The 26,591-nt window shown below is 38.5% G+C and overlaps 5 protein-coding genes across 10 annotated transcripts; 3 read left to right on the top strand and 2 right to left on the bottom strand.

Moving 5' to 3' along the window:
- Positions 1 to 3,955, top strand: LOC126583532 (phosphoglucan phosphatase LSF1, chloroplastic-like). Of its 2 annotated transcripts, XM_050247934.1 has the most exons (10): positions 1 to 485; positions 605 to 711; positions 1,175 to 1,634; positions 1,761 to 1,832; positions 1,916 to 2,037; positions 2,232 to 2,447; positions 2,628 to 2,733; positions 2,982 to 3,094; positions 3,314 to 3,458; positions 3,639 to 3,955. In XM_050247934.1, the coding sequence occupies exons 1-10, from the start codon at positions 174 to 176 to the stop codon at positions 3,756 to 3,758; spliced, it is 1,773 nt and encodes a 590-aa protein (XP_050103891.1). In that variant the 5' UTR covers positions 1 to 173; the 3' UTR covers positions 3,759 to 3,955. The 2 variants fall into 2 exon arrangements, with proteins under 2 accessions (XP_050103891.1, XP_050103892.1); XM_050247935.1 differs by lacking the exon at positions 1 to 485 and having other exon boundaries at positions 1,159 to 1,634.
- Positions 3,956 to 6,805: 2,850 nt separating this feature from the next.
- On the top strand, positions 6,806 to 10,936 carry LOC126583534 (carbonic anhydrase 2-like). Of its 2 annotated transcripts, none has more exons than XM_050247939.1 (8): positions 6,806 to 7,022; positions 7,707 to 7,918; positions 8,360 to 8,525; positions 8,884 to 8,937; positions 9,055 to 9,143; positions 9,994 to 10,102; positions 10,181 to 10,347; positions 10,757 to 10,936. In XM_050247939.1, exons 1-7 carry the CDS (start codon positions 6,846 to 6,848, stop codon positions 10,343 to 10,345), a joined length of 972 nt encoding a protein of 323 aa, XP_050103896.1. In that variant the 5' UTR covers positions 6,806 to 6,845; the 3' UTR covers positions 10,346 to 10,347; positions 10,757 to 10,936. The 2 variants fall into 2 exon arrangements, with proteins under 2 accessions (XP_050103896.1, XP_050103895.1); XM_050247938.1 differs by having other exon boundaries at positions 10,181 to 10,339.
- Positions 10,937 to 11,201: 265 nt separating this feature from the next.
- Positions 11,202 to 15,004, bottom strand: LOC126583535 (protease Do-like 1, chloroplastic). The gene is made up of 8 exons (XM_050247940.1): positions 14,480 to 15,004; positions 14,111 to 14,233; positions 13,029 to 13,200; positions 12,471 to 12,508; positions 12,154 to 12,356; positions 11,905 to 12,056; positions 11,659 to 11,793; positions 11,202 to 11,518 (listed from the first exon to the last, which is right to left on the bottom strand). Exons 1-8 carry the CDS (start codon positions 14,929 to 14,931, stop codon positions 11,441 to 11,443), a joined length of 1,353 nt encoding a protein of 450 aa, XP_050103897.1. The 5' UTR covers positions 14,932 to 15,004; the 3' UTR covers positions 11,202 to 11,440.
- Positions 15,005 to 15,959: 955 nt separating this feature from the next.
- Positions 15,960 to 20,299, bottom strand: LOC126583533 (uncharacterized). Its single transcript, XM_050247937.1, has 14 exons — positions 20,142 to 20,299; positions 19,739 to 19,883; positions 19,584 to 19,651; positions 19,410 to 19,463; positions 19,080 to 19,163; positions 18,899 to 18,984; positions 18,457 to 18,537; positions 18,067 to 18,197; positions 17,820 to 17,861; positions 17,629 to 17,705; positions 17,405 to 17,558; positions 17,243 to 17,324; positions 16,641 to 16,713; positions 15,960 to 16,487 (listed from the first exon to the last, which is right to left on the bottom strand). Exons 1-14 carry the CDS (start codon positions 20,228 to 20,230, stop codon positions 16,319 to 16,321), a joined length of 1,335 nt encoding a protein of 444 aa, XP_050103894.1. The 5' UTR covers positions 20,231 to 20,299; the 3' UTR covers positions 15,960 to 16,318.
- A 1,405-nt stretch (positions 20,300 to 21,704) lies between these two features.
- On the top strand, positions 21,705 to 25,913 carry LOC126583536 (L-aspartate oxidase 2-a, chloroplastic-like). Of its 4 annotated transcripts, none has more exons than XM_050247942.1 (9): positions 21,705 to 21,818; positions 21,930 to 22,002; positions 22,517 to 22,671; positions 22,813 to 23,167; positions 23,272 to 23,514; positions 23,638 to 23,694; positions 23,853 to 23,933; positions 24,084 to 24,145; positions 24,522 to 25,913. In XM_050247942.1, exons 3-9 carry the CDS (start codon positions 22,538 to 22,540, stop codon positions 25,531 to 25,533), a joined length of 1,944 nt encoding a protein of 647 aa, XP_050103899.1. In that variant the 5' UTR covers positions 21,705 to 21,818; positions 21,930 to 22,002; positions 22,517 to 22,537; the 3' UTR covers positions 25,534 to 25,913. The 4 variants fall into 4 exon arrangements, with proteins under 4 accessions (XP_050103899.1, XP_050103901.1, XP_050103898.1 ...); XM_050247944.1 differs by having other exon boundaries at positions 22,528 to 22,671; XM_050247941.1 differs by lacking the exon at positions 21,705 to 21,818 and having other exon boundaries at positions 21,825 to 22,002.
- The last annotated feature ends 678 nt before the right edge of the window (positions 25,914 to 26,591 follow it).

Raw genomic sequence — 26,591 nt, forward strand, 5'->3', positions numbered from 1 at the left:
CTGCCCACACTTCAGAGAGTTCACTGGAACTGGAGAGAGAGAGAGAGAGAGAGAGAGAGAGAGAGAGAGGAGCTGAAGAAGCTTCTCGCTCCAGCACAATCTCGGCAACAAATCCTAACGGTTTGAATTTGCTCAACGGAAATAACCGTCACCGATTCCTCGGGAAGAAGAAGATGGCGACTCTGCAACTTCCGGGTTGCAGAGCTATCGATCGCTCTTCGCCTCCGCCGTTGATCCACGACTCCTCCTCTTCCTCCGCGTTTTGGGGAGGACACGTGGCTTTCATCAACGCCCGTCGTTCCTCGACAGAGAAGCTCCGGTCCGACGGCGGAGCGTTTAGGATCGTGGCGAAGTCGGGCGGTTCGTCTGCGTCGTCGTTCAAGATGAACTTGAACGAGTACATGGTCACTCTCGACAAACCGCTCGGGATTCGGTTCGCGCTCTCCGTCGACGGCAGAATCTTCGTCCACGCCCTCAAGAAAGGGGTATTTCCGTCTTTTCGTCTTCATCCCTCTCTCTATTTCTCTCTCTTGAACAAAAGTTCAGAGCTTTTGATTGATCGATCGATCGATTGATTTAATTTTTGTTGAATTTGATATTGCAGGGGAATGCGGAGAAGTCCAGGATAGTAATGGTGGGCGACAAATTGAAAAGGGCCGGGGATTTGTCCGCCGGCCGGCTCGTTGAGGCCACCGATTTTGGTGATGCACAGTGAGTATGCCATTTTTTTGAAAGGAGTTTTAACAAAACACCGTTACTGTTTATTTAATAAAAATCACATTTTTATCCTTTTCTCTCGATACTATTCACTGCACTTTATTTATCATTTTTTATTAAAACTAAAGTTTTTTTGAATTTTTCGTTAATATTTTTTTTCCCTCGTACAAACTGTATTCTACTTTAATCTAAATTAATCTAAGACTGCGGGGATGGAAATTCGAACTCGGGTGCATAGATGTACATCTGCTATGACCAATGTGACTATGCCCATGTCTGGAATGTGACTACTCCCATGTCTGCGCACATAGTATGTCAATAACATTTTTCATTCCGATTGCATAAATTAAAAATTGAAAAATCATGAGAAAGAAGTGCCCAAATTTCGAAATTGGTTCATGAATGTGTGTTCATTTTTGTTGTTGTTTTTATTTTTTTCAGTGTTTGGTTTCTCCAGGAAGATGCTGAGGGAGAAAACAGGATCTGTTAGCCTGGTTCTTGAGAGACCCTTGTCTCCTTTTCCAATTCAGCAACTGCTTCTTATGAATGATCTCGATAATCTGTTCAATAGAGGTAGAGTTTCTTTTGCAACTTGGAACAAGGCTGTGCTGGCTTCAAGTTTGCAGTCATCTCCGGGAACCGGTGGGAACTCTGGCTTTGTTACGTTCTCCTCGAAGTTTCTGAAACCACGAGGATGGAATTATTTGAGTGACCAAAATGGTCATATTCAATCACAAATGCAGAAGAATACTCTTGCCCAACCCCTGAGCCAGCTTGCTTGTATTTACGCTGAAGAGGAGTCCGGAGATGGAGAATGGACTCATGGGAACTTCCCACTGGATGAATATGTTAAGGCACTCGATCGCTCTAAAGGCGAGCTATATTATAATCACGCTCTCGGTATGCGCTACAGTAAGGTGTGATGTTCATCAAATTCTTCGACTATAAACTTGCATTGAAAACTGGAGAGTGGATAAGATATGTTCCTTCGATAGTTCATATGAGTTTCAGATAAATGCTCATTTGTTATGTTCATATGTCAGATTACTGAACAAATATATGTTGGATCATGCATACAAACAGAAGATGATGTGGCGGTGTTGGCAAATGTGGCGGTGAGTTACTGCTATACTATATACACATTGTATCAACTTCGTTTCTGTGTCTCTCTTTAACTGCTATGAAATTCTTCGTGCAGGGAGTTACTGCTATACTGAATTTCCAAAGTGGATTTGAGACAGAAAATTGGGGAATAAATTCCAACGCAATAAATGAGTCATGCCAAAAGTTCGATATTCTGATGATCAACTATCCTATAAGGTAATGAAAAAATCTGTGCGCTATTTAATTTATCGATGAACAAAATTTATCTTTCTTTTGAAGTCACTTCAAATCATGGAGGTTGTGCATTGAATTTCAGAAATGGAAATGTGTTTCTGAAAGTGTCAAAGTGTAATGCTTTAAACAGCTCACTAACGAGGCCTCATAAAACGTCTGAAACTTTTCTTTTGCAGGGATGGAGATTCTTTTGATTTGAGGAAGAAACTGCCATTCTGTGTGGGGTTATTATTACGCTTATTAAAGAAGAATCATCGTGTTTTTGTTACTTGTACAACTGGTTTTGATCGGTCTCCAGCTTGTGTAATAGCATACCTACACTGGATGACTGATACTTCCCTTCACGCAGCTTATAATTTTGTCACCGGGTTGCATTTATGCAAGCCTGACAGGTTAGCATCTCAACGATCCTCTTTTCTTTTGAGTTTTATACATTATGAAAGGAACATCTTAGCATGAAAAAGTCATTTATTGTGAGGGGATCGCAATTCCTCGCTGTGACTGTGACTTGTTAAAGAAAAAAGAGACTTTGTCTGTAAATAATGAAAGATATCCTTAAAATTTCAATGCAGACCGGCAATTGCTTGGGCAACATGGGATCTTATAGCCATGGTGGAAAATGGGAAACATGATGGACCTCCAACACATGCTGTGACATTTGTATGGAATGGACAAGAGGTAGTTGACAACTTCAGTTTCAACTTCAATTTGCAACGTATGCTTAGCAATGATATTGGTCATTGTATAAATCTGAAGGGACAATGCAAGAAATTTCTTTCTCGATGCCTTACTTGGCGTAGGACTAGATCCGTAAATGGTTTTAAGAACGTAGTCTTTAAAGCATTATACCGTTCTGTAGTTGAGCTGTAATAGAACTTATTCTGTTTCTGTTTGTGCTTCCTGATTCAGTCTGTCTTGATTTACAGGGGGAGGATGTAACCTTAGTTGGAGATTTCACTGCAAACTGGAAAGAACCAATTCGGGCAACTCACAAAGGTGGATCCCGATGGGAAGCAGAAGTCAGACTTTCACAAGGAAAGTAAGTAAAAATCATTGTGTTATTTTGTTTATTATGATTAGAATCAAAATACGAGATCTAATGCCTTCAGTTAACTTGTAGTATTGAATATTCTATCAAGCTAATGCATTGCTGCTTGTTAATCTTTTCAACTTCTCATAGACTAGCTAATCTTGAAAAATGTCGCACGATGAGTTTATCTAAATTCATTTTAAGCAGTGATATGATGATCATCTGCAGGTATTACTATAAGTTCATTGTTAATGGGAATTGGCGGCATTCAACATTGTCCCCATCTGAAAGGGATGGAAGTGGGAATGTCAACAATATAATCATCATTGGCGATACTGCCAGCGTGAGACCTTCTGTTCAACAACCGCAAAAGGTCAGTGCACTAATATGCATTTCTTTTCCGTCGATTGTTTTCTTTTCTTACGAATTTGAGCAAGTAGATTAGACCATTGAACTTGTTTTCTCTTCCGGCAAGCAAAAAATTGGACTTGTATGCTTTTCCCCCTAAATGACACTGATGGATGATGGTTGTTTTGACAACTTGCTGTTTTAGGATGTGAATATTGTGAAGGTGATCGAGAGGCCATTGACAGAAAACGAGCGCTTCATGCTGGCAAAAGCTGCTCGTTGCGTTTCATTCTCAATATGCCCGATTAGACTAGCTCCAAAGTAGGTTGGCAAGTACACCATACCGCGATCTGACGATTTTTCGAGGCTAGAACATACAGATCATGCAGATTAGTTTCTGCTGAGTCCCTAAAATCAAGACATACATAAATGTAGCATGATGCAATTGTTGAGGTTGTTCTGCTATTGTTGCCTTTCATGGGCCTATATGTTATTGATATCAATAAATTTGTTTAAAGCCTATGTACAAACAACCCACGTGATGGATGAAGAAAAAAGCCACAATGGTTGGTGACGCCAAAAAGGCGGTATTCCAAAATAATCACCCGATGTTAAGTAGATAAGTAAAAATACATGAAGATGTGTGATAGGCTTTTCGTAACAGTATGATTTCATTGCTTGATTTACAAGTATATATGTGAGATACAAGAAGATTACTTACAAGGAAAATATAATCCCAAAGATAAGATTACACAAAATAATTAGGCTTTGCAAGAAATTAGGGATTGACCGGATTGGTCAGGATTTCGTCTATCAACGATTACATTGAGAAACTTTTCAGTGTACCCGGAACAATGCACCACATGTCATTATATAAGTGGAGGGGATTTTTATTTTTCAAGTGTCCCTCCACTTATAATAACAATATGGTGTATCACCTTGTGACCTAGGTACTTTGAAAAATCTCTCTCCACCACATTGGCTGGGAAGCGGGGACCAACATCAGCATATGCCATCTAATCTAATGTATGCCGGAAATATGACACAAGGATGTCGACACATTGTTAATTAGGAAATGTCGACACAGTGTTTGGTTAGAAAATGTCGACATGTACCATAACGCAATCGGTTTAAGTCACCTACAGAGCTTTTATAAGAGTTTGCATCAACTTATCAGACACTCCCACCCTTCTCTCCTAATTCTCGAGAAGAGCTGACATGCAACTGAGATGCTAAGGTGATGGTATTCCAAACCAACCATGCTATGTCATGTTGAAAAGTTAAAACATATGACAGTTTGTGATGGGCTTGAAATGCCAACACCATCGCATCTCATGTTCCACGTAAGTTACTCTCCACTCTCACTTATGGTGCTCTACCAACTGCGCAAGGCTGCATTGTCCCCATTTCAGTTGAACAATCATGGGACATGAAGGTACGATCTTTTAGTTTTCATTTAATTTCTCTCCTTCGAAGTAGAAGAAACTAGGATTAATGAACGAAGGCTATCGATCTTATGACGAATGCAGTGCAGAAGAGCCACCAAAGGTTGTGGAATTGCCTATTGTGGGTTTAATTGGGACAGCCCAAACTATGTAAAAAATTAATTAGAGTGATCTCTATTTAAAGCCCACAACAAAGATAAGAAAGTCATCACATATGGAGAGATTTTTCAGTGTACACATAACACATGACGGGAACATTAGATGTCATTATATAATTAGCGGAAAGTCGTTTAAGTGTCTCTCCAATTGTATAATGACATATGATATTTCGTCCCGTGTTCCAAACACAGTGATAAATCTCTCATTAGAGAGACTCTGTCTTGTCATAAAGTGTACACACTTATCTGTATACATTTCTCATCACGTTACTACCATGACACACAGCTAGAATATATGGCATAGCATAGATAGAAAGGTAAGAAATCAGACTGCAGGTTATACATAGTGGCTATTAGAATCCACAGGAGCCATATGTTTTAAGGATAGGAGTAGGACCTTATCTGTGTAATCCATGACCTTATCTGTGTAATCCATCACCCATCATCTCTCTCTCGCATGTCCACCAGTAATTCCATTTCAACCGGGATATTAGAGATGCCCAGAACCAGAAGCTAGCATGTCTTCTTCAATCCTTTCATTTTTATTTTTTATTTTTTTATTCTTTTGGATTTCACATTTTGGCTTTGTGGTATATATAAGTCAACTCTATCTACATTGTCTGCTATGCATGAAAAACTGAAAATGATATATAAAGATATATTTTTGCTCACAACCCTCAAGTGATGGTGATGCTCACCACCCTATTTATTACCATTAGATGAGTTTAAATTTTGAGATCTATGTAATAGATAGACACAAATCCTAAAATTTAAACTCATTAAACAGTGATAAATATGGTGGTAAGTATTACCACCACTTGAGGATGGTAAACAAAACTGCACTCAATATATATGGGGAGTCTATACATTGACATTGGATATTCTGAATGTGCAAAGACGAAGAGTCATTCTATTATATAACAATGTATGACATATACCGCATATGCAACGATATTTAATCTTCTAAACCTTAAAAGAGAAACGAACTCGTGACATGTAATGGTTTAAAACGCTGATTCAAGAAATACTTAATAAAAGGAGAAATGTGGGTTACCTTTATGAACAATTTGATATATATTATGTGACTCAATCAGAATTTAGAAGCAATTCATTTGAGAGGAACTGCAGGTTGACCCTACGAATGGGATGTTAGGTTTCATTAAATTGTATATCTTTTCCTTGTTCATCAGTCACCAAAGAAGATAGCTAGGAGATTAGGAATTGGGAATGAAATAATTTCTATTGGTGACACATCATTTAGTTTGCAAATTTAGTCTCCATAGCATTATCCATAAATATGTATGCAGTTCAACAAGGTGAAAACACAAATGGCGTAGCAGCAGGTGGCAAACAAGTAAATTTTTGGTTCAGAACGCTATAATTATGTAGTGTTATTATTCTGTTCAAATTGTGATGTGCATATGTCTTTTATTAACATACTAGAATGATAACACTAAACAGCAGCATTTTAGGGAGACAAATAATATTTATGGCAAACAGCCAATGCATGAAAGTAGCTTTTTACGAAGACGATGATGAAGGAAAAATTAAGAGTATCACTAGTATTGTGTGTGACAAGGGCAGATAGAAGGTGTAGCGATGCATGATGGCCATGCAATGTAAATGGCGAGTGGTAGTGAAAGGAGATAGAGAGATTGGGTTCATCTCCGACGTCCAAACCTCATCCGTATGCAGATTAGAAGCTCTCGTTGACTGAGCTTTCACTTTCACTATTTCACTATTTCAATATATGATGGGTTCAATGGTGAGGTGTATAAAGCCAGGCAGTTCAAGAGTTCGTTGGCCACCATGTCTTCAGCTTCGTTAGTTAAGAGCTTCAACCTCACCTCCTCCGCCCTCTCTCGTGCTACCAGCAGGAAACCTAGTTGTATTTCTGCCAGGATCAGCACTTCTTCTTCTTCTAGATCTCCTCCTCCAAACCTCATCCAAAACAAGCCTGTTACCTCCGTTCCTGCTATCACTCGGGTACTCTCTAGATCCTTCAACTCATCATGTGTACATTAGTTTCAAGTAGTGTATATGACAATGTGACTGCCCTAGGCTCTGCACTCTAGCTACATCGAAAACCTGACGATAGTCACTGACACTATCAGTTTCAAAGAGTGAGATTTGTAAAAGGTCTACTAGCTGGTTGCATGCATGTAAATATGACGATACAACCACTATTAGGCCTTTTACCTATCCCATTCTGTGCCACTAAGTGCCCGTGATTATTGTCAGTTTCTTTTGCAGTGGCTGCGGTTGTCTGAAAATATATGTATTGCAGCTTCATAAATATTTACGGCCCTGGTAGCTCTTTGGTTCAGGTGGTGAAACCGGGATAGGTAGAGAACTCTACTGGTGTACAATACCAGACTTGAACACGTTTGATTTTACATGTTCATTATCATCGATGATTAATCAGTGTTCTTATCACACAACTAATCCTCTGCTTATCGGGATGACGTGCACGCTGTTCATTGATTCAACATCCTTTAAAAATGACACATGTATGGTTTGAATCTAAGTAAATATAAAAGATAAATGACACATGTATGGTACTAATTTTCCCTAATCGATATTTAGGTGAAATAAAAAGGTATAAAGAAAGAAGTACATGTTAACAAATTAAATGTTAACATATTATTTGCGTGTGTGAACAATAATTAGAAAGAAGAAATGGCAAAGGAGTACGAAGAGGCCATTGCATCTCTCCAGAAACTTCTCAGTGAGAAGGAGGAGCTGAGAGTTGAAGCGGCTGCGAAGGTGGAGCAGGTTACAGCCGAGCTTGCGACAGCCGAGGCCAGCGGCGCCACCAAGCCTTATGACGCCGCTGAGAGGCTCAAGAGCGGCTTCATTCACTTCAAGAAGGAGAAATACGAGTATGCTCTCTTTTTACTAAATAGAAGATTAAATGAGATTAGCTTCCGACTCACAGTCATATATATATATATATATATATATATATATATATATATATGAAGTTGAGGACAAATTAATTCGATACTATGTTTTTGTATCACATTTTTATACCATCTTAGGTGATATTTGATTTGGACAACCACATCATTTGAATTAATTAGATTTTTAAATTTAGTTCATTATTTAATAAACTAATAATTAAAAAAAACTAGTTAATTAAATGATGATTGTGATATATGAGGAGTCTTTCTCCTTCATTTCCTTGGGTTTTGTAAATTTTTCAAATGATGTGGCTGTACACATTAGATGTCACCTAAGATGGTATAAAAATATAATATAAAAACATGGTATGAATATCATTACTTGATTAATTATAACCATTTTCTTCCTTAATTTAACAGCAAGAATCCAGCTCTGTACGGTGAACTTGCCAAAGGACAATGGCCCAAGTTTATGATGTTTGCATGCTCGGATTCTCGAGTTTGCCCATCACATGTTCTGGATATGCAGCCGGGAGAGGCTTTTGTTGTCCGCACAGTTGCTAACTTGGTCCCACCCTATGATAAGGTTTACATATTTCCTCAGACTTTTTATGCGTTCTGTCACAACAAAACGTGGCTCTTTGTGTGGGAGGTAGATTCTGCCCCTGGGCCATATCCATCTCCTTCTATTATATGTGATCACGGTTAAGCCACGTTAACATTTTATAATAATTTTTTTATAAACATAATAAGACAAAAAGTAATAAGAATATAAAATTTTGATGTGACTTAACCGTAATCGTACAAATAGAAAATGATGGGAAGAGCACCCAAACAGGAGAGCAGACAATCTGCCTCCTTTTGTTTGTCCCTATATATATATATATATAATATAATATTAAACGAGATTTTAATTTAATTTTTTTCTGTGTATGTGTTAATAGGTTAAATACGCTGGGACAGGGGCGGCCATTGAGTATGCTGTCTTGCATCTCAAGGTAATTAATCCATGCATTTTGGTTTTGTTTCTTGGTTTTGTAATAATTAATCGTATTTAGCTAAATGCTGTTTTCATTGTAATATTAATCTTGTGTATGTAATATATGTATTTATAGGTTTCATACATAGTGGTGATTGGGCACAGTGCCTGTGGAGGAATCAAGGCACTCTTGTCTATTCCAGAAGATGGGTCTACCCTCGGCACGTAAGCAAGCAATCCACTCTTATCATCTCGTTTGAAATTACTTGTTTGGAAGTGCTTTTAAAATGATTGAAAACGTTTTTGATGAAAATATGTTTGAAACCAATTTCTAGTAAAAAATTCAAGTGGATCATGAAATAGCACTTGGTTTGGTATTGTTGTGCTTTGAAAAAAAACTGCTTTTGCTGTGATGTGAGAATAAACAGCTATGAAATAAAGCAGCAGAGTGTTTGATAAACTTTTTCGTAAAAGTGCTTTTGAAAAAAAAAAAGCAGTATTATTGTGTTTGATAAACTTTTATGTGAAAAAAAGCTGGTTTTTCAAAGCTGGGTTTTGCAACTTTGTGTTTTTTGCTTTTTTTTCACAAAAAACTGTGAAAAAAAGCTGAAGCTGAATGTTTACCAAATATAAAAAAGCTCCCAACTTGATAGCCACTTTTTTCAGAATCACCACAGTACCAAATAAGGGCTAAGTGCTTCATGCAAAAAACATATATATGATATTTCTTCCAAAAAGTACTTAAAATGCTGGAACCCAAAATCATTCTCATCAAAAACATTTTTAATCATTTTAAATACACAAGCTCAAATTGTTTTTGTTAGAAGTGCTTTTAGTGTAAACAAGTCAAAATTTTCATTTAAAGTCTAAGTGCTTTTAGTTGTTCTTCCAGAAAGCACTTTTACGAGCCAAAAACATCTTTAACATTTGCTGCCAAAAGAACTCTCAACTGTTTTTGGTTGTTAGAAAGTACTTCTTGCTCTTCCAAAAACAACCCCAAACAAATTAAAATAACACCTATTTATTATCTTAATTACGAAATGATGAATGGCTGCATGATGAATGGATGGTGCAGTGACGTCATAGAAGACTGGATTCGTATTGGATCGCCGGCAGCGAAGAAGGTGAAGGCAGATCACGGTCCTGATACTCCTTTCCCTGAACTATGCAGTCGTTGCGAAAAGGTTTGTACCGATACATGAATGCACTTTATTTACTGGTTAGCACCGTATTAACTTACTAACTCACTGAAACGAGTGCAGGAGGCGGTGAATGTATCGATCGGAAACCTGCTGAGCTATCCGTTTGTGAGAGAGGGTTTGCTGAAGAAAACCCTAGCAATCAAGGGAGGATACTATGACTTTATCAATGGACATTTTGAGCTCTGGGATGTTGATTTCAGCCTCAACCCCAACTTCTCCGTATGATCGTAATCACATAATTCCCATGCAACTCAATTGCTTCCTAATTAATTATCATTAAGTACTTCTAATTTATTTCTTAATTTCATCTGCAATGTCCCCGGAAGCACGTCTGCAAATGTAACCGATATTTCGCAGCAATAATTATAATTTCCTCGAGCTTGTAATTACCTGGTTTGCAAATAAGTAAAGGGAATGGTTTTGCTCACTGCTTTCAAGTGGTGGTGATGCTTACCATCTTATTTATCACTGTTGGACTGTGTTTAAATTTTGAAATTTGTGTAGTGGATGAGATCCACGTTGGCTCCTTTTGTTTTCCTTAAAATTTTATTGAATCGTAATTACTATTTTTTTTATAGTTGAAATTTGTTTCCGTCGAGAGTACTGCAATTTTCGTGTTTTGTTTGTTTGTTTTAGGTTAAGGAGGTGGCTACCGTACTGCACTGGAAGCTCTAGGGCATTTGAGACAGACAAGTGATGATAACGTGAACTGGGTTTTAATTATATTTACACAAATTTAAGCCACTTATTTCGTTTCAAGAGTTGAATGTTATAATCTTCATCCACATCCCAAGTTCTCCATAATATTTCTACCAAGCTTCTCGGTTGTTCTATTTACGTCAGGGCAGCATGACTGTCTCGTTGCACTTACTTCACGTCATCGTACTTGTAGATTAAAATAGTTTGAAATATCACTACTTCGTCAACATATCAAATCCCATAGGATGCCAGCCTTATCCACAAGGCATTTTTCAGTGTGCCTGGAACACAGACACATACGTCATATATCATTATATAACCTGTAATTTGATGCTTTTACTAGTGCAGCTCCATATCCGAAGATAAATAAAACCGACCCATATACACATACAAAAATAGTCTGCATCATAAACATGGAAGATTCAACCACAAAATATCGACGGATAATCGTGTTAATTACAATAGTTTATGTACAGCAAGATCCTTCCTCCTAAACTAACACATAAATAATGGCGAGATGTTCCCTTTTTCGGTTAACTGAGAACTCATTAGATCAAAGGCGATTCGTTCCCAATCTATAGGTACTGCATTTTAAATACGCGTGCTGAACCATTCAACTGGTCATGTCTCGTCGGCCTTTGATTCAAGCACAACAGGGATTTTCTCCTTCTGATCGCCGCGCAACACCTCCACAAACACCTGAGTTCGGAAGATCATAATGTTGAAATATAAAAAATGCTTGAGAACAAATTCACCTCGGTTTGGCTGAAGGGAGAAAAGTGCGTTTGTGCTAAAATGGTTCCAAATAAGGGACAGTGTGATGTGATAATAGAACATACCTTGTCGCCCACTTTACACTGATCGAGAATTCTATACAAGTCGCTGCCATTGCTGACCTTTTTTCCATTCACAGATGTTATAATGTCACCCAATATGAGTCTACCATAGGCGTCGCGCTTGGTTGGTACCAGTCCCTGCAAAATGGAGGTTCATCAGTTCCAGTTTTGTCGTTTTATCCAACAAAACAAAATGAGTTTCTGTAGCACATCAAACTTAGATTGGAAAAATAGGAAAAGAGAGAATACCGCTTTGCCAGCTGGACCGTTAGCTGGTGCGTCTAAGACAAGCACACCACTTAACCCCAACTGTTCAACAGATTGATCAGGTGCAAACTTAATCCCTAAAATAGGTCTCGTGACCCTCCCAAATTTGACCAATTGGTCAACAATACCATTACCTGAACAGGTTAAGAATTTAAAATACAAGTCAGAAGGTTTATATCGAAGCAAGAAAAAGAAGGAATGTCAATGGAAGGAACTTCACGTGATGTGTACTCACTGTGTCAACTGGAATAGAAAATCCAACACCAGATGATGCACCATTTGGAGAATATATAGCTGTGTTTATCCCGATAAGGCTTCCTGTACTATCTAGAAGTGGCCCCCCACTATTCCCAGGATTAATGGCAGCATCTGTCTGTATAACATCTTGAATTGGACGGCCAGTAGCAGCAGAACTAATTTCTCTACGAAGCCCACTATAAATAGTAGAAAGAGTGCATCAGTGAAAGAGTGTAGAATGAGAATGAATGGAAAACAAGACCACTGTTGCCAATTCAAGCATGTCAAGATCGAGTCCATGGAATTTGTACCTGATAACGCCAGTGGTAAGAGTATGATCAAGCCCAAACTGCAAAGTTAGATAAAACGGAATCAAGTTGTCAGTTAGTTTAACCATATGCTTAAAGCCATAACGAAACCCTTCACACAATAGTTAGTGAAGGATCAAGCAATTATAAGCCCTGTTGCAAGAAAGAGATGTTCCTTCATAACCAAACCCAAAGATCATTAAAAAAAAGGTCGTACCCAGTGCACAAGGCTCCTGCTTTACGCAAGGTCTGGGAGAGGTGAATGTCGGCTAGCCTTACCCCCATTTTATGGAGAGGCTGCTCCCAAGTCTCGAACCCGAGACGTACCGCTCATGGGCGAAGGCACTTGCCATTGCACCAAGTGTACTAAAACTTGTTAAGCCTCGTGTTTGATAGTACGCACAATCACGTTGATAGATGTGTAAAATTACTGCACTTTACCCATTATCTATCGATAATTGAACTAAATGAGTATAGTGATACGTAACGATATCTCCACTATATTTAAAAAAAAAGATGAGCATAATGCAGAAAATATGTTGAAAGTTAAGTAATACTTACAGGATTGCCGATAGCAAACACTTTCTGACCAACCAGCAAGTCTGCAGATTGACCAATCGGTATAGGCCTTAGTTTCTCCTTGGGCGCATCAACATGTAGAACAGCAACATCCTTGTCTTGGTCAAATCCAACAACCTTGGCATTAAAAGTTGACTGATCACCAAGCGTGACCCTGTAAATAAGTAGCAGTGTTTTAGAATGCAAACCATGAGGAGAAGTACCACTGTCACTCTTTGAATTAACACCACAAAAGAAAAAGAAAAAAAGACAATAAAAAATGAATCTCTTTCTAACTAAAAAAAACATTTTGAAACAACCGAATAACGTCAAACAAAAGAGTTAGCTGAATTTGCAACCAAAAGGTGTCCCATGCACGACTGGAGGAAAGTAAGTATACTGAAGAACGGCCCTTAAACAGAGTGAGATGATGAAGGCGCTATATGGAAAAGCAAATCAATTAATCAGACATACAGTGGACAAGATTCCATTGATGGCAAAAGTGGTTTCAACATAAATATGAAGGATTCAGAACCCAATGAACTAAAAGGGTCTCAAAAGTGCAAATGCAATCCATCACATCTTTTTAATCCCGGACTCTCCAAACTCCATAATTCTAGTAACATGATGCTTATGTTATGGCTATCAAAGATACAACCCATAACGGGAACTAGGCTGCAAACTTCAGCAAAATTACAACGAGCTTATCGAAACTGAAGTAGGTCCAACGAGCTTATCAAACTTCGGTTAGCAATACATTTGATGCTTAGGCAAAGCAGAACCACATTAAAGCATCACATTGTTCTGATAATTGCTTATGTTATGGGCTATCAAAGATACAACCCATAACGGGAACTAAGCTGCAAACTTCAGCCAAATTACAACGATCTTATCAAAACTGAAGTAGGTCCAACAAGCTTATCAAACTTCGGTTAGCAATACATTTGATGCTTAGGCAAAGCAGAACCACATTAAAGCATCACATTGTTCTGATAATACAACCAAAGTAACAATTCCGAACCAAAACTTGATGCAACAAAGCAGCAAATGCATTTCAACAAAGAAAGAATCAGAAACCAACTGACCTGAGATCAGAAGCGCCGCGAATCACGTGGTAATTGGTGACAACGTTGCCATTTTTATCCCACACGAAGCCTGACCCAGACCCCTGCGGCACCTCAAACACGTCCAAAGTAAACGCATCCTGCCTAAAACCCACAAACACCTATCACTCCAAAAACCCCAAAAATCACAAATTAAACCGAAATAAAAAATGCAGACATGGCGGCTAGAGCTATGTGCCCTCTATGCACCCGAGTGCGAATCCCGCTCTCCGTAGTTTAGATTTATTTAAAGCAGGATATAGCTTGTATACAAAAACTAATAGAAATTGAAAATTTCAGAAAGTGGCCAAATTTTCAGCAAAATCCAAAAGGCTCAAACTTCAACAGTACCTGGCTGCAAGATTGGTGATGAAAACAACAGAGGGAGTGTTCTCCTGAAAGAGCTGAACCGTGGCGAGCTCATCGGACTGCAGCTTCCTCGGCGGAGTGACGACGAAAGCGGAGGCGGGATCCACATCGGCGATGAACAGGGAAAGCGACAGAGCCGCCGAGGCGCAAAGAATGAGCAGAGATTCGAGACCCGAGGAGAAGGGGTTCTTGGTGGCGAGCAGAAGCTTGTGGAGGCACGGGGGACAGTAGGACTTGGACGGCGGGATCAGAGACCGCTTCTGGGTTTTGCGGTGGAGGGAGAGGATGGGGGAGGTTGAGGCTGTGGGTTTGTGGAGGGAAAAGGGTTTGGAGAGAGGGAAAGGAAGGAACTTTCTGTTTGGGGAGCGAGAAAGTGGTGAGAAAGTTGGGGAGGAAGAGTGGAAGTGTGTGGAAATCAGCGAAGAAGCAGCCATCTGGTTATTTTCTCTTGGACAGCTGCTCCAGAAGCACCGTCCACTTCGATTCCTATTTGTTATTTGTATCCAGGCAAATTATATAACGGATCGTCTTGTAGTGTGAGTTAGTTGGGACTCATGCAAGACTGATTGTTTGGGTAGAGTGCATTTTTGTTCGCCATTATTTAATGTGGTGTATGCTCATCATCATATTTATTATCGTTAGATGAGTTTGAATTTTGAAATTTGTGCTTATCCACTATACGAATCTTGAAATTTAAACTCATCTAACGGTGATAAATAGGATGGTGAGCATACACCACATTAAATGGTGGTGAGCAAAAATGCTCTCGTTCGGGTAAAGTGAATGATTTACGTGAAAGGAGTTATCATCACCGTAATGTTTAGAATATTGAAAAGTCACTTAATACTAGAGTCTTGTGATATTCTTTATCACTTGAAAGTGAGAGGTCTTAGATTCGAATCTCATAGATGGCGAATTCGATACCAAATTAGGCTACCTATTGTTTGACTTTGCCGAACTCCCCTCCTCTTAGTATAAAAATTTCAATGTACTAAAAAAATTATAATACTAATAAAATACTAAAAAATATTCAAGGGTTTTCATATGATATTACATTATTAAACTAAAACGCCGAGTAATCCTAAACCTATTTCATGTAAATTAGTCTCCTGTTTACAAATGCTTCTAGACCAGCTAATAACGGTTTCTTACAATAAAATATACTTGATCATATTTTGCAAAAATAAAATAAAATGTTTCCAGACCTTAGTGCTTATGTAGAAGCAGTTGCCAGAAAAGCAATGGAACTTTTGATAAAAAAATTTATTTATAATAAAAATGCTTCTAATAAAAGTGTTTAAGAGTATAAGTGTTTTCTACTCAAACAATCTCGAATGGCTGCACATACAATTGTAAACACTTTGTTTATGTACAACAATACACCTGTTCTAACAAACTTTCACACCATTTTCTTAACAAACTACTAAAACGTTTAAAATCCAATCTAATCCCAATCAATCGCTTTAGTTACAGCGAATTTCAATGACTTCAACGGATTAGATTGAATCTCGAATTCAAAATCCAACATGGTAACATATGATTAGTGTAAACCCCTGAATTATGAACGCAATTACGAAACTAAAAACAGTTGATTAGATTAGTCTCCTAGGGCTAGGAGTCCCCCAAAAAAGGCAGCATGCATATTCACAAGACGCATGAATCCGACCTCCTACTTTATTTTCTTATAACCCCCCAAAGACAACAAAAATTAAAGCCGCCTCTTCTACGAAAAACGCAGACGAGCTTCAACTCGAAGATTTTGAATGCTCGGATAAGCATTGATCAGTTCTTGAAAGGGAAAAAGGTCAGAGAGAGGATGAGTTACAAGATTTTCCCCAGGGGTCTTAGTTCCTTTGGAATGCCGTCGAAATTTCCGGCATTTATATCTGACTGCAGCATCGGTCTTTTCCCTGCTTTCCAAACAATGCCTTCCGCCAGGTGCTCCTTATTCGGTGTCAACATGACGAAATTCGGATCAGCTCTTTGATAACTGCAAAATGGTTAAAACGATGCATTCTGCGTGAGAAGAGTTCATACATTTTCGGGATGAAATGACCATTGACCGTGTATACATGCATTAGAAATATGAGAGCGCATCTAACTACGGAAAATAAAAAGTAAAGGCTGAAACAAATGAATGAACCTGGCTTGTCTAAGATTCTCCACGCGAAGGCCGAAACCATAACCTGTCTCCCCAACAATGTGATTTCTCGTAGCTGCAAAACGCAAATGTATCGGTTTGTTGTACTTCATCCAATATTTCGACACACTCACACTCAGATGCAAAGCAAGATTTAACAAAATCAAAGCAATGCTACTGTCATTCGGGCCGAAATCCAAGACGACAGATAGAAAGACAGGTTTAATGGTCCTTCATATTTCAGAAGGGATCTAGTTACACATGTAGCATATGTTTTAATGAGCCATTTGTTGGAAGTTCAAATAAAAACTTGATGTCAATGTTTATGTGCTGCTAGATGTCAATGTGTCTGTACTGGCCGAAAGCAGAGTGTGACAGCCTTCTGTAATGGCCGAAAGTAGTGCGTGTGTGCAAAAGTCTAAAGGTGTGTGTGAAAGTCTAAAGGTGTGTGTTAAAGTCTAAAGGTGTGTGCGTAAAGACTTTTGAACACTTATTTTGGTATTGAGTTAGTAAACTTTGAATACCAACACCATTCAGTTAAGTTTATAATTAGGTCACAACAATTAGTCTGATGTGTCTCATGAAAATCTACCAATTAGAGATACCTGAAACGCTGAATGTGAAAGAAGGTTTCCACCAGGATTTAAATGCCAATGCTATCGATGAGCTGAGAGGGCCCACCTTTCCCTGCATGGATAAAGAACAAGTGTTTCATGAACTTGATATGATCCGATATTGCAAGTACAAGATTGCATCAAATACGCTACCTTGAGCATGAAGTTCTTATTGGCTTGCCAAGATGCAGCTACTTGAAAGGTGGAATCTTGGACATTAGGTCCATTGCTCGATTTAGGTACATCGCTTGATTCTGGAACATCGTTTGATTCTGGGACATCGCTTGATGATTTGATATCATCAACCCTAAAATAGCATCACAATATAATCAATTATCACCAAATTTGTTGCATATTACATGAGTTTAATTATTTACCTTGTCTGCAATTCAAAGCCAAAATCTATATAATTCGTAATTCCAACCACTTCATTTTCTTCAAGGGGGTTTTTCACCTGTTCAGTTAAAGCAGTTCAATGCCTATTAGTATGCTACATGTTAATTGAAATATAAAAACTAATTTAACAGAAATTTTCTGTAGCATATAACAAACTGGGGATAGACAATACCCGTCTTTGGACCACCACGTGTTGGTAGAATGAGGCAATGAACTGCAGTACAAAAGTTAATGTTTGAGATCCACAAGTTGTATAACATTCTATCAAGTATCCAGCACTGGGAGAAAACCATGCATAGATAAACTAATTTACTTCAAGAATTGGAGGTAATCGAAAAACCATTGAATGTCAGATAAAACACTCGAGACTTGGAATCGATTAAACTTCACAAAATTTACCAAAACTAAACGAAACAAACCTGAGAACTTCTTGATAACTCCAGACCAAAATTGAATGATGGACTCAAGGGGCTGCTCGATCCCACTCCATAACCGATTGCAGCACTCCAATTCTTTAAATTTTTGTAGTTTTGAGTATCTTTGCTCCCATCTAAAAACAATTAAAACAGGATAATAATTTGAAATAAAAGTGTACCAAGATCCTAATCTGAATTTATAGAGAACAGCTCGTACCAATGTAAACAAGAACTACAAACTAGAAAGTAATAAGGGAAATTGGTTCTTTAAGCATCTTGCACTACAGATGATGACATTCTTGAGTGAAATTTTTCTCTCCGTGGAAAAAACACATATCTCAGTCTGAAGAACCACATTCAGTCCAGTAATGTTAAGGCATCTGAGTGACTTACATTCAGGCTCATACTGCACCCCAGCTGTTAGTCTTCCCATCTTGCTCACCAACCATGCCCTTCTTGGACAATCATCTTTCACTGCATAAACAGATAATTACATTAAATAACGTTTGCCATGCGCCTTAAAAGTTCAGGTAGAACTGATGACTCCAAAGTTCTCTTCCTTCTAAATTCAAATCATGCAAAAGTGCAATCTTAATGTATAAAATAGCCATTCCCCAAAATTTACACATCAGCCAAACATGAGTTTATCCAGCAACATTTCTAATTCTTTTTCCCAATTCATATCGGGGGCGTTGATAACTTACGAGATAAGTTCACTAGCTGTGGCATGATATAGATATAAATAAACTGAATGTTCAGGTCCACAACATAGGTATCAGTTATGTATGACTCATAGAGCAAGAATACTGAAAGAATTGAAATCAAGGTTACATACAGGAGAAGGGCATGACAGTGGCTCCAATTGACAAGTTTGACGAGCCATATCTCAATCCCATAACACCAAAGTCTTCAGAAGTTATTCTACAAGAGTAACGAGCTCTGTCAACATTCTACATTTCATGTATACGTGCACCAACTACGTCTACTCGGAGGTTTTGGTTTTCCAAACGACACACCTTTTTTTCAGCAACATTGGGAAAATTCCAAACGCTCCCAGTCCATATCTAGGGTAGTAAGCACAGGCTCTCATCTGCAAAACCCTGAAGTGACAGAAAATATGGGAATAGGTACATAAAGGGAACTGTTATTAATACTCCTAAAATCTCATTCTACACTCATCACAAGTATATTTTTCTTTCTAATTATAGAAAATTTGGAGTGCCAAATGAGATTTTTGGAGTGCTAATAACAATTCCCTACATAAATAGTCATGTTTCTGAACATGAAAACGCGACAAAACTAAAAGAAAAAGACAACACTCTTTTAATTCAGAGAGAGATCCTTACGGATCAGTGTTCGATACAAAGAGGTCCATGAATGTGTGAGGATCATCAACATCACTGCTCAATCAAACAAATACGAAGAAATTGTCATCGTCACCACATTTACGTCCAAGATATCGCGCATAAAACACAATTCATGTACAAGTACAATGGGAATCTGAATCTACTTCAACGTACCTTTGCCAGCGAAAAAATGCATTTCCAACTATATTCTCCTCGGGTTTGTGATCGAGCGGTCCTGAAACCTAAACTAATTAAGGAAACAAAAAGCGAAGATATTTCCCTGCGCATCAAACCATCAACTTTCTAAAAATCAAGATGATGAAGGATACAGTTGCAACCAAATCGACGTGAGGATCGTCGATGGGCTTCAGCATGATCAATGTGCTGAAATGCCGAGCTTGTTCAAAGTAATCGTCAAACAGACATTTCAGAGCGAGTTTCCCAAACAACAAGTCATACGACGACTCCAACATCCTGCATCAAAATTATTCACAAAAATTCCAAAAAAATAGAAAAATAATCACTAAAATAATCAAATAAACGCATTCGTCGACGATTTGATTGCTGCAGATAATCAAACGCTGGCCAATTTTAACAAGGAGTGGCAGCACGATCACAGTAAGCAGTGACGACCTCAAACGTTACAGGATTGAGAGAAACAGAGTAAAAAATCGAACGAACAATAATGCGATGGGGAGAGGACCGTAGAGGGGGCGGGAGTTAGGGAAAAACCTGGTGCGGGCCGCGAGCGGAGGGTAGTCGAAGAGCGGCGGGACGAGCACCATGGGCGGCGGTGGTTCCTTGTCCAGCAAGTTCCCCATCTCTGCGTCCTCCGGCAGCTGCCGATGTAAAAAAAAAAAAGAAATAAAAATAAAATTATGAAACCGCGCCCGCGTAAATCTGCACTCCAGGCTGCAGAGGCCTAGGCCCAAATGTCGATGACCGGTTCAACGCTACTGATTGCGTGGCAGGTCCAGGTGGCACCCCTCAACCCTCAAGTGGGCCAATCGCTTGAAAGCCCAATGCTCACTTTTCCATTTGTTTGGGCTCTAATGAAGGCCCAGACTAAAAAACTAAACAAAAAAAAAAGGAGAAATTAGAGTAATGGTCCTTGAATTATAACTGAACTGTAGCTTTGGTCTCTGAATTAAATATTCATTAGATTTGGTCCTCGAGTTTATCATGAAAATGTTTATCATGAAAATTTATGTTAACATGCTTACATGTCAAACACATGGGACACGCAATTGTATGATTGACTTCCGCATGGCTTAAAAACCCAAAAAAATAAAAATGCACACATAAAAGAGTACAAAGGAAAAATACGTTAAAAAATGAAGAGAAACTCGAACTTAAATGCATAAAAAGGACACAATGCTTTCATAAATCGACTTAACTCACATACACATGTCAACATAAATGAGAAGACCCCACCCACCCAATTGGGTATTTTGCACTTTTTTCAAGATTATGCTCTAGTAAGAGAAACTTGAACTTAAATGCATAAAAGCGACATAATACTCTCACAAACCGACTTAATTCACATACACATGTCAACATAAATGAGAAAACCCCTACTCACCCAATTGGGTATTTTGCCCTTTTTTCAAGATTATGCTCTAGTGACTCAAAATTCTCATGAATATACCAAGAACCTCTCTTCTTTCCTATATGCCCTTTTGACCAAAGCTTAGGCCTCAAAATTCTCATGAATATGCCAAGAACCTCTTTTCTTTCCTACATGCCCTTTTGACCAAAGCTTAGGCCTCAAGTTGACCAACTGGCTCCTCAGCTTTTGGATGGACAACACCGCCATGTGCTACCATTACCCAAGTTTTCTAGTGAAAAATAATTTCCGTAAACTCAGAATTTGTTTACTTAACTACAACGAGAGAACGGAAATTCATATAACTTAAAAATAAAAGTAAAAAAAAATATAACCGAAGCAATTGAATCATTCGTAAAACCACTTAGAATTATGGTTTAGTATTATTCTTTTTACTTGTAATTGAGATGTCATAGATTTAAATATCGTACATAGCATATGAACTTATGAAGTGGTATTTGAACTAAAGTTCAAAGAGGCGGACACATTTCATAATATAATTACAATTTTGATCAAAACTTACAATAAAATTATACACATAACTTCACAAGTGGAGTAATTATTGTTAACCACTTAACCGACGACACTTTATGATTAATTGTGTATGCCAAGAATCACCTAACTCCAACAGTTAATAAGAGGACAAAAACAATTAACAGTCAAGGACGAAAAAAAAAAAACAAAAAAACAGTAGGAAAAAAGAGAGGCGTAAGGAAAGTATGGCGCGAAGTTCCACGATGCTTCTCTAGCTGCAAAAAAATAAATAAAGCTTCAACCTTTGGGCGCGGCGTCGTCTACCGAATGTAGGGATTCTTTCCACTTTCTTTCTTCCAAATTTCCAATCGCCAAAATCTCACATATGTTTGCTTTACACACACATATATATTTCTCTCCTCTCCTCATTGGGTTTATAGGTTCATTCATTGAAACCCAGCAACGCCCAGATTTAGAAACTAGTGGCTGAAATACTTGGTCAGAACAATCTCTGTAAGTATGCAGCTCAACTGTTTGATTCAATGCCTTCAATGGGTTCTTCAATTTTCGGTGGATTTGTTTTTGTATAAAATTTTAAACTTTTTGGTGGGTTTTTGAATTTGGGTTTTGTTATGTTTTCAGTTACTTGTGCTTAATCCATATGTTTTGTTTCTTTTCTTTTATTGCACTTAGTTTTTCTACTAGTTTTTGGATAGATACCAAATGGGATGTAAAAAGTTTCAACCTTGGTGATGTTCTTGTGTTCTCTATTAAATCTTTGCTGATGAATCTGTAGATTTTCGTGTGTCGAAAAGTTAAGAAACATCTCAAGGGCTTATAAGGAGTTGGGTCATTCCCCCAATCGCGAATTGGTTTTGAGATTGGAACCTCATTTTCGTAACTTCGGGCATCTATGATAATCAGGACGTGTCATTGTGTTGTGTGTGATTTTTCTTGTATTCATTAATTCAACAACATGCAGATTCCTAGTTAAGATGGCTAATATGGTTTTCGTCCCTTAATCTAGTAAACCCACAGGAGGATTGCAATGGCAACTTGTATACCCGCGGGAAGTGGCAGACTCCACTGTAGAGTGAGAGACGTCAAGGGACAAGGTTGTAGAAGGACTTGTTGGATTGCCAGTGTTGCATTTAGTGGATGCATACAGAAAGACTTTTCATGGTATTTGGTTACTGCCTTGATCCTGTTTATAATCTATATATAAGTCTTTTGCTTCACTTTGAAGCTGTTGGAACTGCTCTTCCGCCATCTAGATTTTGGTTGTCTAATGCCATGCTTACACTTTTGTCCACATTTTTCCAGGTCACACGGGGTATCAAAGTTCTTGCAGATCCAAAGATGTAACTTTTCCCCATCTCCAATTAACGAGAACTCAAAGACCTTAAGAACAGTCACTTCATCGAGCTTGAGAGATGACTCCACCAAGTTTTTTGATTTTGCTGTCATTGGTAGTGGAGTTGCCGGGCTCCGCTATGCCCTTGAAGTGGCAAAACATGGATCTGTAGCCGTGATTACCAAGGCTGAACCTCATGAGAGCAATACAAACTATGCTCAAGGTGGTGTTAGTGCTGTTCTTTCCCTATCAGATTCTGTGGAGAGTCATGTCCAGGACACCATTGTAGCAGGGGCCTATCTCTGTGACGAGGAGACTGTCAGAGTATGTTATAGAACTAATAAGTTTTAGATAATAATTGATTGTTGTCAGTAGGTGTGTGTATGTACTTGTTCGTGCTTTTTTCTCAGGTTTGATATTTTGTCCAGGTTGTGTGTACAGAAGGACCTGAAAGAATTAGAGAATTAATTGCAATGGGGGCATCCTTTGATCACGGGGAGGATGGAAACTTGCACCTAGCAAGAGAGGGAGGTCACTCTCATCACAGGATTGTTCATGCTGCTGATATGACTGGAAGGGAGATTGAAAGGGCACTGTTGGAGGCCGTTCTTAAGGATCCTAAGATCTTCATGTTTGAACACCATCTTGCGATAGATTTGCTAACTTGTCAGGTTTAATTTTTTCTAATGTTTTGTTTGTATGAAAGTCTGATTGGATATTGGTTAACTAATTGATGGAAGTCTGTGAATACTTCTCCCTTTTTGCTAACAGAAAGATGATTTCTGGCAATGCAGGATGGTTCTGATACAGTTTGTCTTGGCGTTGACACTTTAAATACGGAAACACAAGAGGTGATTATAATTCACCACATAGTCTCTAAGTTTTAGAGGGCAATAGTTTGCTAAAAGATATTTATACAATCATCATCTTCTCATCTTCCCTGCCTTGTTCGCTAATGGAAACATATTTCCTTGTTTAAGTTCTAACTTGCCTTATTTCGTACTTTCAGGTGATACGGTTTATCTCAAAGGTGACTTTACTTGCGTCAGGTGGGGCTGGACAAATCTATCCAACAACTACAAATCCTCTGGTACCTCATGTTTTGAAGTGCCCCTGTAATTGTTGTTTCCTTATATCGTACGATAAGATGCAATTGCTTATCTAAGTATTAAGAGATGGAAAATTATGGTCAGAGTTATGACCTCTTCTCGGTCTGATTGTTCTTGATTATATCTTGTAGGTAGCCACAGGGGATGGAATTGCTATGGCCCATCGAGCTCAAGCTGTGATTTCCAACATGGAGTAAGTAAACATCTATCACTATTCACTACTTTGAAATGTTTTTGGGAGAAAATACTGTATTGCTTCAAATGTTGAGTAATCAATGAGTAGTACTAATATAGGTATAATGATCATGTGAGACAGTCGAAAGGTTCCAAAGATTTGAATAAGACATTTACGCCTTGATTTCACAACATTTCAGCTGACAAGGTTTTCTTCCACAATTGACTAAACATAACGCTGTGTCGTCGCCCAGACTGGAAATTAGTTTTCGAATGGTCTTCCACGGGCGAAAGCAATGTTTAAGCTACATGGTTGTTAAGTGTTATGTTATAGACTCTTGAGATTGTTAGCTAACACCCGTTTTATGGTTTTATGGTTCTGGTTTTCTCTACAGATTTGTTCAGTTCCATCCTACGGCCTTAGCTGACGAGGGCCTTCCCGTCCAACCTACCAAGGCTCGAGAAAATGCATTTCTCATTACTGAAGCTGTCAGGGGTGATGGAGGCATCCTGTACAATTTAGACATGGAAAGGTTCATGCCACTCTATGATGAACGAGCAGAACTTGCTCCGAGGGATGTGGTGGCAAGATGCATAGATGACCAGCTTAAAAAGCGAAATGAGAAGTACGTGCTACTTGATATAAGTCACAAGCCCAGAGAAAAAATCCTCTCACACTTCCCCAACATAGCAGCCGAGTGCCTTAAGTACGGCTTGGACATAACTCGCCAGCCAATTCCCGTTGTTCCTGCTGCTCACTATATGTGTGGGGGAGTCCGTGCTGGACTCCAGGGAGAGACAAATGTGCAGGGCCTGTTCGTGGCAGGTGAAGTTGCTTGCACGGGATTGCATGGAGCCAACCGTCTTGCTAGTAACTCATTGCTTGAAGCACTAGTTTTCGCACGAAGAGCGGTCCACCCCTCAATTGAACACATGAAGTGCTCTAGCCTCGACTTCAGCACTTCAGATTGGTGGGCCAGACCAGCCGTGCCTGTCTCACTCGAGAGCAATGCCATCGAAAAAATTTTGGCAATGACAAGGGAAGTAAGAAAAGAAGTGCAATCGATAATGTGGAAGTATGTTGGAATTGTACGTTCTACAACAAGGCTTGAAACAGCAAAGCAAAAGATTTGTGTTCTGGAGGATAAGTGGGAGGACTACTTATTTCAGATGGGATGGGAACCGACAATGGTGGGGCTCGAGGCTTGCGAAATGAGAAACTTCTTCTGTTGTGCAAAACTGGTGGTGAGCAGCGCCCTTGCTAGGCATGAGAGCCGCGGACTTCACTATACCATCGATTTTCCTGATCTTGAGGAGAGCAAGAGGCTTCCAACAGTTATACTCCCTTCTTCATCCGTGCGAACTTCATGGAGTTCGCGTCAACTACACAAGCTGCCATTGTGTTAGGAAGTGCAACTTTTTCGGCATCTGTTGAAATCATAGGGTTCTCAAGTTCTAGCTTACCTTCCAGAAACGTTTTGGCTAGGATTGAAGCATCCGAAATTCGAGCAGCATCTGTGAAAGCCGCACCAGGTTGTACCATTTTAGCTTTTGGTTTCTGATTCCTTTTTACCTTCTATACTAAGATTTCTTTCCAATAAAAGAAAGAAAACTTCATCAAAATATTCTTTCTTTCAAATAAAAGAAAGAAAACTTCATCAAAATATTAATGCAATAGTTTACAATTCAATTTCAATGTATATTTGCTGATCGACGAACATTTAAAAATGTAAATTATATCAACTGCAATCAGCATTCAGCTGAGAAAGTTAACTTTTTGTTTCAAATTTTTTTCAAAGTTTCCATTTTTACCCTCTGAATTTCTTCCCTCCAAATACTTTAGAGAGAGAGAGAGAGAGAGAGAGAGAGAGAGAGGGCCAAAAACAAAGAGGAAATGTTTAGATAATTGTTATTTAGCATTAAAAAATTCTCATTTTGCAAGTCGACTCAGTTGAGTGAAATATAGAGTGAAACGAGCGAATACCACTTGTTGAACACATGAACTCAAATGGTTATGGATAAATATTCTTAATCACTCGCATTCAAAATTGATTTTTTTTAGAAAAAATGGTTCATGAAATTGACATAGCTCATTTATTTGGTCTTTGAAAAAGAAAAGCGATTGAAGTGATATCTAAGTTTGTATATCGTAAATCATTTTGGTTATTTCATGGAAAATTTGTCAATATCCTTGTTAAGTGAAGGGATTGGTTTGACAAAAATACTCACGTGGTCGTTCACGTAATAGTTTAACGAGGATATTGACAAATTTCTCACAAATTGACCAAAATTATTTTACGATGGACAAATTTAGAAACCACTTATATTGATTTTCATTGTCAGGAACCAAAATTAAGAGAGATATCAATCTCAATGACGGGACTTGAAAAATCTTAAACATCCTTGCTGGAAAGAAAAATTACATTACCCATCCACATCTCTGTTGTGAATGATAAATGTGGTGC

This window comes from Malus sylvestris, chromosome 9, assembly GCF_916048215.2.
Source record: "Malus sylvestris chromosome 9, drMalSylv7.2, whole genome shotgun sequence".
NCBI classification, from domain to species: Eukaryota; Viridiplantae; Streptophyta; class Magnoliopsida; order Rosales; family Rosaceae; genus Malus; species Malus sylvestris.